At 58.6% G+C, this 11417-nt stretch overlaps 1 protein-coding gene across 1 annotated transcript in view; it reads right to left on the reverse strand.

The window, feature by feature from the left end:
* QSOX2 (quiescin sulfhydryl oxidase 2) overlaps window positions 1–613 on the reverse strand; it is a gene marked incomplete at its 5' end in the record, with an annotated part of 20084 nt that extends 19471 nt beyond the window's left edge. The window contains one exon of the mRNA XM_034663756.1: window positions 565–613. Coding sequence (XP_034519647.1) covers window positions 565–613 — 49 coding nt within the window. The remainder of the gene's footprint in view (window positions 1–564) is intronic.
* Between the last annotated feature and the right edge of the window lie 10804 nt (window positions 614–11417).

An 11417-nucleotide genomic window follows, 5' to 3' on the forward strand; every position in this document is an offset into this window, starting at 1 on the left:
CGCACGCGGCGCCCTCCATGGTGGCAGACATCCCCCTGCACACGCAGCGCCCTCCATGGCGGCAGCCCCCCCACATGTGGGGCACCCCATGGCAGCAGTCCCCCACTCTCCATGGCAGTGGCCCCCCACCCTGCACGCAGCGCCCTTCCCCAGCCTGTCATCCTCGCTTCTCTTCCTATTCATCTTGCCGAAGCGCCATCCCTGCCTCACAAACACAGGGTTTCGCTGTTTACTGGGAATTTCCATGACACATTGTCCTTTCGTGCTTAAAATAATAAAAGCACCCACTGCCCAGAAAAAGTGTGTAAGAAAATGAAGAACTGCCCCAAGAGCTGACACTGAGCATTTGGTAGAATCACGTCGAATAATCAAGCTAGACAAGGAAGGGGAAAAACGGAAGGAATGCGCTCCAAGGCGTCCCCGTGGTTTGGTTTTCATGGTGAGACTTGGTCTGACTTCCTTGTTTTTCAGACTCTTCTTACTAAGCGTGTCTCACAAACAGAAGCAAATGCACCCCCCCAGTCGGCAGGGCCCCGGCGGACACCACGTCGTGTCGGTTTCTACCTTCCTGGAGTCCCCAGTATAAAGAGGCTCCAACAGCACCCCGCAGAACACACACCACCGGTCAGGACGCTGCAGGTGACAAGGACACTGAATCAGACCCGACCCGAGGCCACCTCTTGAGTCTCACACGGCACGAGAAGACAGCGGGACACGCTGGCTTCCCACACGGAGGTAAGGACAGCTGTCAGCCCGGCCTTCCACACCCCGGTAACCCCAAAGGCAGGATCGGGAGCTGCTGTGCCCCTGAGAACTAGAGGCTGTCCGGCGCTCCAGCACCCACACCCTGGGCTCAGCCTGCAGCCCCCATCAGAGTAAGGCCTTGAAACCAGCCCCTGGCCCCCACGCCCCCTCTGCAGCCACCGCCCCACCGTGACTCTGTGGCTCAGCAGTCACGTCCACGTGCCCGGCTCTGACCACACGCAGGACAAAGTATACGACCCCGGGCAGCAGCCAGCAGCCGGGCCCCGCAACCCCTCCAAACCTACTGTGTGGACTGGGCCGCTCTCTTCCAAAGACGTCCCAGGTCGACGTCCCCCAGGCCCCAATATCTGCCAGCTGTGCCCACCTACTGCGCTTCCATGATAAGAAAGAAAATGTCCTGATCAGGACTGAAAATGTGATTCTTCAAATTCCTGGTTGGAAAGGGCCCCCGGAGGGTTGCCTAGCCCCCAGCAAGGCATGCACGTCTGCAGGCGAGATACACTTCCGGTGTGTCCGCAGAAGATTCCAGATGGAGAACCTCGCTGCACATTTCATCAGCCGACTCGTACCCTCATCTCCTCCTCAGTCAGTCCTCCCCTCATGCCACAGACAAGCGCACTGCTGCCAGACCTTTGCACCTGCTCTTCCTTGGCTGGAACACGTCTTCCTCTGACCCGTACTTGCTGCTTTATCCATCAACTTCAACACAAGCGTCACCTCCGTAGAGGCCTGTCCCGATTCTCTGCCCAGGCACAGCTAAAATGGCAAGAAAAGCTCCCCACCAGTCTTGCTTCCAAAACAAAGTCAACTACACCATACTTTACACACCGCCTACTGGGGCAGGTGCCAGGTGGGCAGGCACGGTGTTACAGAGGCGGCGGCTGAGGGTCGGAGAGGCTAAGGAATCTGCCCAGGGCGCAGAATCAGCTTGGCGGTACCACCCGGTCACCCGCCGTCACAGGCGCGCGGCGCACACGCGATAGGAGTGTGCCGACCTGCACATTCTCGAGCGCTGCGCGCGTCTCCCTTTCTCCCACTACTTCCAGACGAAGACACGCCCTCCTTCAAACCCAGCCCACTCCCGGCCCCGCACACGTGCTCCTCTGAACCCCACACGGCCACGTGTGGAACGAATCAACCGCCTGACCACTTCCTCAACGAGCCCCTGCACGGCGTCTTCCCTCGTTAAACATATAGAAAACCGATTCTTTGGAAAAACAACTTATCCTCGTATTGCCAACGTATTTTCTACTGCCTTGCCACCGGACTGTGGCCCTATCCGCACAGGCAGGAACCGTGTTCGGTCCGCATGGAGCCCCACCCTGAGCCGCAGGGTGCAGCTGAGCCCACGGCGCCCCATGCAGTGACACAGCAGACACGCTCCTTCCCGCTCGCAGCACCCCTACAGGGCGCCCTGACCCACACGACGCCATGTGCTCTGCAAGGACGGCCACATCACCTCTGCATCTGGTGCGGGACTCAATGTTCTAGAAGCACTCTGGTCCGTGTTATCCCATTTAAGCTTCACACCCAAGCCTGCGATGTGACGGTCACCGCTCCTACTCCACAGACGAGAGAACTGAGCCCCACAGGGTATGTGAGGCGCACCCAGCACTATCTCCCCCCCCACCCCCCGGGCCTCGGGGCCGCCCCGGCGACGAGGAGCCCTCTGCCCGTGAGCTGTGCCATCCTTTGACTTTGAGATGGGAAACTGTTGCTTAGCGTCACAGAAGCGCCTAGTGGCTAACGTCCTCGCCTACTCTGCCCCTTCCTCTTCGTGACATTCGTGATACAGGTAACCTAAGCACTGCTGCACCAGTTGATCTCCACGCAGGGCGAGCCACACACGCCTGGCCGACCGCACTGCTGGCTCCGTGCTGACGATGCACCACCCCAGGGGAATGGGGGTCATTCTTCTCCACCTCAAAGGAGATGCCTGGGAGGAGAAGCAGGAGATGGCATCGAGGCAGGCCAAGGCAGGCCGTGCTGGTGATGGGCACCGGCACACGGCAGCACCCTGGGAGCCACCCGGGCAGAGGCCGACTTCACCCGCCGTGCCTCCATGCAGACGGCGGTAAGCTGGGACCAGGCCACAGCCCTGAGAGGACCCTGATCACTTCCCATGGTCTTGGAAGCAAGGCCATGGTCCGGACAGGCCCCCTGCGTTTCCTGGTCCTCTGGCCTTAATGTGTTTCACCCCCACCCCGCCCCCAACAGCCACAATGCATGTCCTCTGACGTTCTTCTAAGGTCACGTCCTGGCGTGTCCTGGCCTCTGCCCCCTTTACTGAGCTGGTTCCCATAGGCCTTCCAGGTGTCCCCGGAGGGGCCTGGCCTGTCCCAACACCAGCAAGCCCATCTGGAGCAGAGACAGGACAGGCAGTACTGGATGACATGAGGACACCCGTCTGCAGGCAGATCGTGCAGCCCATGGCCTGCTCTGCCTCTTACCAGGTTTGGAGATCTAGGCAACTCACAGTCTCTGCACCTCAGCCGCCCCGCCCGTAAGACACAAAGGCCAGATAACATCTCCCCTCCGAGGGGCCGTGTGGGCAGATGGGCTGACAGCCACGCACCCCACTCACGGCGAGGCCGGTGAGCGCCCGCTGCTGGAGTGTGTCCTGAGCACTCGCCAGTGGGCGGCAGGGATGCCAAGCTCATGCAGGCCCATGGCAAACTCCCAGTGACCCCGGGAACTGCCGTCCTCCCAGACGCTGGGGACTGACCAGGGACCCAGAGGCGGGGATGGGAGGGGAGACAGCCCCAGGTGGAGCCTGGCAGGCAGCAGGGGTGTGGCCAGCACCAGTGGCTCCGGAGTCAGGGGCTGGGCCAGGCCTGTGAGGCTGTGAGTCTCGGGAGGGACTCAGACACACCTGCAGGGTGAGGAGTGAATGACGTCACTCTAACCAGCAGTGTGGGGTCCTGGTGGCAGAGAGACCACAGCATGGTTGCCACCCCCATTTGGTGCCCAGGAATACCCAGGCAAGGCAGCCTTCCTTGGGCTCTGGCAGTGACAGTGAGCAAGGTGGAGACAGTACCTGGATTCTGAGTAGACAGAGCATCCTGACCCAGCCTGTACCCCACAGCTGGTCCAACATTCACATTTGGCCACCACTCGTGGGCCCCACAGACTCTGGAGGAACTGGGCACAGGTCATCGGCACAGTAGCAATGTTGCCCCTCAAAGTCCCTGGGGTTAGGGCCAGGCTGGAGGCTGGCTGACCCATCGCATGTCAAGCCCTTGAGCCCTCCCCACACACCCCACCCGGCCCAGGCAGCACACATCCCCTGCCTACTTGCCATCTCCACTCGCCTGTCCCAGGAACAACCTCCCAAAGGAAGGAGGCCCCTTGGTCCTGCACCTCCCTGCCCCCTGGAAGCGGGGAGCCAGCTCTCCTCCCGGGGTGCTGGCTGCTTTCCCAGCTGAGGAGCGGCCAGGCTTGGGGGAAGTGCACAGTCGGGGCTGCGGTCGCCACTACAGGGAAACCGGAGGTGGTCCAGGCTGCCGTCACCACCTCTGGCTTTTCAGCCTCCAAAGCTCCTTCAGCATCCCCCAGGCGCCCGGGTGGGCCCTGCCTTGTGAAACAGGTCACAACTGCTGGTGGCTTAAAAAAGAAAAAGATAAAGGAAAACCTTGATTTCCCTGGGCTTTAACCAACTGCCTGTTCTCATCCCAACAGGGGAAGGGCCGGAGCTGCAGTGTTGCCTAAGGAGCGAGGGCACTTGTGTGCCGGCGGCTGCTGAGCTGCTCTGCAGGGACTCCGAGAAAACCTCGGGCACAGGAGGCTTCCCTCTGCTGTCCCTGAGAAACCAGACACTTGGTAACTTCAGCAGCGTGAGGGCTCCAGACCCTGCACCCACCCGCAGCCTGTGGCAGGGCCTAATTTCCAAAACGCTAGAGGCATGAGTCGCACAAACGCAGGACGAACGGGCATCAGAGCTGTTCCCGACCTGAGCACTGAAGGAGCAGGTCAGGGGCGCGGACAGAGTACCCGGCCCACCAGGAACAGCAGCTCTAAGACAAAGCTGGCTACCGCCCAGCAGGGCAGGAAGCCCCAGACTGTGGGGGTGCCCTTTTCCACCAGATGGAAACTCTGTTCCTTCACCAGATGAGGTGTGTGAGCCACTGTGCGTCTCCGAGCCAGGGCCCTTTACCAACAGTGAGCACGCCAGGTCCAACATCGGTGCGGTCCCTGGAAAACTAGCTGCCGGGGGAGCCCGGGACACAAGGCCCGATGACGCGGAGAGGACACGCCAGCCCTCTTTCTCCATAGCTCCAGGCTTTACATAATGTCTCGTGCTGGCAGGACCNATGACGCGGAGAGGACACGCCAGCCCTCTTTCTCCATAGCTCCAGGCTTTACATAATGTCTCGTGCTGGCAGGACATAGAAGAAAACGAGCCCAGCGCGGCAAGTGGCCCAGGGCAGGGCCGTCGCTGAAAGTGGCCCCGGGCAGGGCCCTCGCTGAAAGTGGCCCAGGGCAGGGCCGTCGCTGAAAGTGGCCCAGGGCAGGGCCGTCGCTGAAAGTGGCCCNCGGCAGGACTTAGAAGCAAACGAGCCCAGCGCGGCAAGTGGCCCAGGGCAGGGCCGTCGCTGAAAGTGGCCCAGGGCAGGGCCGTCGCTGAAAGTGGCCCAGGGCAGGGCCGTCGCTGAAAGTGGCCCAGGGCAGGGCCGTCGCTGAAAGTGGCCCAGGGCAGGGCCGTCGCTGAAAGTGGCCCAGGGCAGGGCCGTCGCTGAAAGTGGCCCAGGGCAGGGCCGTCGCTGAAAGTGGCCCAGGGCAGGGCCGTCGCTGAAAGTGGCCCAGGGCAGGGCCGTCGCTGAAAGTGGCCCAGGGCAGGGCCGTCGCTGTGCCCTGGAAACACACGCCAGAAATCCCCACGCCTGCGGTGCTCCCAGGAGGGAAAACGTCTCGCTTGGTGAGCTTTGACCAAAAATCATCTATCCCAAAACACAATCCTGCCTAGAACCCAGTCCTTCCTCTTGTTCACAAACTTGAAGGGTCTACTCCAAGACTCCGGCGCTGCCGCGGAGAGACAAGCGTCACTGCCCCTAGGGTTCCTCCCGCCCAGATCCCCACACCCAGGTCCAGCCCTGGGGGGGCTTGCTCAGATCCTCGCAGTCTGACCCTGCTCAGTCTCTGGCCCTCAGGGCTCCGGGGAGCAGCCAGAGATTTTTTTAACATAGAAACCAGGTCATGTGACTGCCTGGTTAAGGCTGCTCTACCTTCCTGATGTTCACCCAGCCTACGAGCCTAGAGCCACGGCTCCACCTGCCGCCTGAGCCATCGGCACCTCCCCAGTTCTCCGCTGGATAGCCACGGGGCCCTGTCGGTCCTCTGGACGCCTGCTGTCCTGCCTGTCTCAGGCCGTGGCACTGGCCAGGACGTGCCCCGCATCTTCTGAGCCTCACACACCACCCGGTGCCAATCCAATCATTCAGTTTCTTTTCCTAGGACTTACGACCGACGCTCAGCCTCATTTTCAGTGTGTCTCCAGTCACTGTCTGTCCCTTCCTCTGAGGCACAGGCTCCACTTGGACCTTGCCTGTCTTGTGCACTGTTTCTCACACCTACCAGGGCCACACAGAACATGCTCAGTACGCGTTCCAACATGCAGCATCAATGCGGGGCAGACGTCAAATTCTACTTTCACAGGGAGCACACTGGAGCACGGATGGGGCAAGGGCAGTGCCACGTGCCAGTGCACGGAGGCAGCCGCCCGCCCTGGCTTCTCCGGACTCCCGTCCGCAGGCGTGTCTGCAGTGCTCCCCTCCAGACACAGCACGCCCGCTTGCTCGAACCTGGCCTGGCCGGCTGGCTGCGTGGAGGGCGGGCTGACACCTCATCAGGCCTTTGTCTGTCTTGGAAAGGAAGCCTGCCTGTGCTACTCAGGAAGGCTTGTGAGGGAAGCAGATGAGGGAGAATTTCGGTTACAGAGACACCAGCAGTCACTGCACTGGCAGATGGAGGCATTCAGGGAAACACAAAAGAGACGGAGTCTATTTTATCAAATAAAATGCAAACTATTTCAAAGGTTTAGCTTCGGGGTATGTGCCTCGTTCAACTTGTGCCCTCCCCTCCTCCTGCCTTTCCCACCTGTCTAGACCCCACCACACAAAGGACAGACACACTCTAAACTGAATGCAAATTGCCTGCTTGGGCGACAAAGTCAGGCCACCCCCAACCAAACCCGGGGGAAAGGGAACCAGCTGGGAGGCACTGCGGCCTCCAGGGGCATCCACAGGAGGAGTCCGCAAGCCACGCTCTGCTCTGCTCCCAAGCTGGCCCATTTTCAGTACCACAGGCTAAAAAAATACCCGTCAGACTTAAGCTTCTATGTAACAGCAAACGGAAATTTATTTCAAGTTTACCCTTCAAGCAACTCTATTCTTGACCTACAGGATTAAACCTCGTACCACTACTTGCCAAGTTCTAATAAAACGTCTTTATAAGTCTGATTTGTAGGCAAGCATCAATTTGTCCTAGAAAATGATTCCAGTCTGGAGTCATTCCCCTCCGGGGTGGAAGCGGGAGCAAGAGCAGGGCTGTCCGGAAGGCAGAGCTGCCTCGGGGGATTCTCCCTCCTGGTGGTCAGGGTGGTGGCGTCTGCACGTTCCCACCACCGGAGGACGCTCTTTCCCCCTGTGCTGGCCCCTTCCTGCTTGAACAAGGTCTTTGCAGGCTCCAAGTTCAAGTGCAAGTTTACGCTATACAGGCGCTATACAGGCCCGGGTAGGGGCGCCTGGGTGGCTCCGTCTGCGGAGCGTCAGACTTGTGATCTCAGCTCAGGTCATGATCTCAGGGTTGTGAGTTCAAGCCCCGTGCCCATGTTGGGCTTCGCGCTGGGAAAGGAGCCTACTCAAAAAAAAAAAAAAAAAAAAAAAAAAAAAAAAAGATATGAGCCTGGTTAGAAATTAAGCCCACACAGTGACGAGCAGAGGCCCACACAAGTCATCTAGAAGTTCTTGGAGGTGGCTGGAGAGTCCTGGTGCACTTGGCTCAGCGTCCTCCCGAACGGAGGCAGGGTCTCAGCCTGGTGCTCCCACCCCAGCGCTGGGTGCAGTGGGGTTAAACTAGCTCTACGCATGGTCCGGGGCAGCCGTTCCAGAGCCCTTGATGGGCCATAGCCGTCCCCGACGCGAGCGTCTCTCCTGCTGAACTGCTGATGCCTCGCGACACTGCCACGGGAGAAAGGAAAAGCCCCAGTCCCCCTGCTCGTCTTCCTGGCACCCTGAACACCTGGGTTCTCGCACTTGGCGTCACTCAGCTCGGCGGTGCCACAGTGGTGCTCCTCTGGCCATGGTTACAACAGAATCTGGGGCTCAGAGGCGTGTCTCACTCGGGCTAACCACAGCTACCTGGGCAGGAGGTGGGGGCACAACAGGCTTTCCTGGGCCCATAACAGGTGGATGTTGCCCCTGCCTGCCTCCAACCCACTGTCCACCCTCTCCAGAGTCCAGGCAGACTACCGGCAGCCTCCTGGGGCTCCCCACCTCGCACACCCCTGCAGGCTCATTGACCAGTCGCTCCCGCAGCCATCGGCACCCCTCCCCCATCAGCAGTCACGCCCACCCCCACCCCCCTGCTGGAACATGGGCCCATGGGGAACACCAAGCGGTCCTAGCTCATCTCCAAGAGGCCTGTGGCCTAGCCAGGTGGGTGGGAAGATCAGCCTAGGTGGGGAGTGAGGAGCTCGAGGGGGGCAAGCCGGAGGGAACTCTGGGCAGCAAGACAGAGCACCTGCCTCACGGCCACCACAGAGTGAGCTTCGGGCCCCAGAGCCACGTGCGGCCTGTCGCTCAGCTGTGTGACCCTAAGTGAACAACTCAGCCTCACGTGGCCTCCAGCTGTCACCATCCGTGACATGGGTCACACCAACACCTCCGTGCAGGACAGAAGAGAAGGTGTGTGCTGGAAGTGACTGCTCGCCAAGTCTCAGGCTCCCCTTTGAGCCTCACCTAGAGTTCCAGGGCCGTTAGAGAATCTGCCCTGCTTCTGCAAGACAGGAGTAAGTGCCGGACCCACAAGCACAGATGCTGAGGCCTCAGTGACCCTGACAGCGACACTGAGTTAACCAAAGTTTCCACAGAGGTACTTGAGAGATGGCATCACAAATGAGCTAACACCACAGCTCTGAGCTAAATGATTTCCAGGAACACAGCAGGGTTTTGTTTCGCAAAGGATTGAGAAGTGACAGGCCTAAGCCAGATCCACATAAACATTTGGCTACACCCAACAGTAGACCTTCTGTTTGTTAAGCCACCTTCTTACACGGAAAAACATTTATTTTCAAAATCTTGAAAATGTCAGTGAAGTGCTAAAGTTCAATCCTTAATCTTGCTGCAGGCAGGGCCTGAAGAGCTGGGAAGGCGCCCCACCCTCTGCAGACCACCCATCAGGCTTCCGGTCCCTTCTGAGCAAAAGGCAGAGTCTCCCCCACGCCCCCGCCCCCGCAGCAACAGTGGGAGGGACAGCTAGGGCAAACAGTGCTCCCCCCAACCCCTGGTGAGATGACCCCAGGCAATCTCCCCAGGGAGCAGAGCCTGTCCCACTTTCCAGAAGCCTTTGAGATGGGGTGGAGGAGTGGTCGATGGGAAAAGCGGGCTGGACACTCTCCGTTTCAAGAGGGGTGGTGAGAGGGGCGCCTGGGTAGTGCAGTCGTTAAGCGTCTGCCTTCTGCTCAGGGCGTGATACCGGAGTTCTGGGATTGAGCCCCACATCAGGCTCCTCCGCTGGAAGCCTGCTTCTTCCTCTCCCACTCCCCCTGCTTGTGTTCCCTATCTGGCTGGCTGTCTCTCTTCGCATAAATAAATAAAATCTTAAAAAAAAAAAAAAACGAGGGGTGGTGAGAGGCACCCAAGGGGCCCAGTGCAAGATCTGTGTGCCCCAGGGACTGGACAAGGGACTGATGGGGCCAAAGTGGTGACAGGGGAGGGAAGGCTGTGCTCACAAGGGACCACGGGAGCGATGGGCACGTGCTCCCCTGTGGGTGGCCTCGGGGGTGGGGGGAAGGTGCTTCTTCCCAGTGATTCCATGGGGAGTTGGCTGAAATTAGGCACAAAAAGGGCCCTGTGGTAGATCACGTGGGAAGCAAAGGCTTAGACTTAGGGACTCCTTTCCTGAGGAATTCTTGCGTACGGTGGACATCCACGAGGAGTTCAGATGCTGTCTTTCCTGGCGCTCTTTCCCTGCAGGTGTCTTGTAGGGCTGGTGTCCCTGAGAACAGTGATCCTAGACTTGGGGCTTGTGCCGACAGGATGCTGGGCCTCCTGCCCAGGGTCTAACCCAGTGGGCCTGGGTTAGGGCCAACAACGAGTTTCTAACAAGTCCTCAAGTGATCTCTCTTTGGGGACCCCGAGTGGGCCACTCCCCAGGGCCGAGGGCTCTGCCCAGGTGCCCTGCAGCTGTCCCCCACCCTCTTTCAGGCCACAGCTGCTTTTCACTTTCAGCCATATCTCCCTTCCGTCTCAGGCCTTCTTCCTGCCCTGAATTGGACAGCATCCAATCCTCTTAAGGTAACCTTATTTAGCTAAAAGCTGAGTTAATCACACCATTAGGTATGGATTTTACCACTCTTCATTTCTAGAAGAAACCTTCCTTTCAAGTTCCAGGGACAATTTTCCAGGCTCCTTACATGCTGGTTCAACGACAGAATAATTTGCAATGTTCGAATCTGGCTTACTATATTTATGTTTCAGATACTAAATGAGAAAATCAAAATATGCACAAAACAGGCGACAAATATTTTGCCACAGATACTCGCATTTGCATTTACATATCTGCTTCTGCCACTACATAACAAATGACAACTGGAAAGTTCTCTGTGTTATCAAAGTGCTTGCTTGTTCTCAGAGCAAAGGCTTTAAGAGAACCTAATAAACGAGCCCTCTGTCCACCTCCTAGTCTCTGACCTCGGTTCTCCAAACACTGGGGGCTTAAGAAAACGAGATCAAAGAACAAAGCTTTCAGAATCAAGAATCCCAACATCCCTGAGGTAAGAGAAGAACGCATCTTAAAGATAATCATTTACAATTTTGCACAAAAACCCTATTTAGGCTTTAAGAAGTTTATCAATCTGTCTGGTTAGGGGGAAAAATCACGAGAGGAGGATCGAAGACTTAGAAACAAAAGTGCAGGAAGAAAGTGTAGCAATTTGTTATCCTTCTGCCCACGGAAATACATAATTAGAGGTTAGCTGAGCACCAGCTAAACTCCTGCCAAACCTCACACTTGCCGAGGACAGCTCCGACTTCGGAGCCACTGACGTTCCATTTTAAAGCTCAGCCAGCTGGCGGGGAGGGTCCTGCAGACCACCACCCCCGCCCCCAACTCCCCCGTGCAGGGCCGGCCTAGGGATTGGTCACCAGTGGGCAGCAGGACCGTGCAGTTTGGTGGATGTGCGTCTCGGAACGCTCTGCAGGTCCCGGTCTGCCTCCGCAGAGGTCTCCAGCGCGTCCGGATGTCTAAGTTGCCGGCTCACTGAGAGCATCCACCATATGGTCAGCTACCCAAACCAGGAGAGGGTGGCGGGGGGGGGCGTTTAAAGGGCAGGGGGCTCGGGAACGGAATGGGGATCTATCTAGGCGCCGAAGCGGGGTGTGCGTCAGCAAACCGAAGGACAAAGGCCCGGACGGGGGGCTCCCACGGCCCCACTT

The sequence above is a fragment of the Ailuropoda melanoleuca genome, chromosome 7 (genome assembly GCF_002007445.2).
Source record: "Ailuropoda melanoleuca isolate Jingjing chromosome 7, ASM200744v2, whole genome shotgun sequence".
NCBI classification, from domain to species: domain Eukaryota; kingdom Metazoa; phylum Chordata; class Mammalia; order Carnivora; family Ursidae; genus Ailuropoda; species Ailuropoda melanoleuca.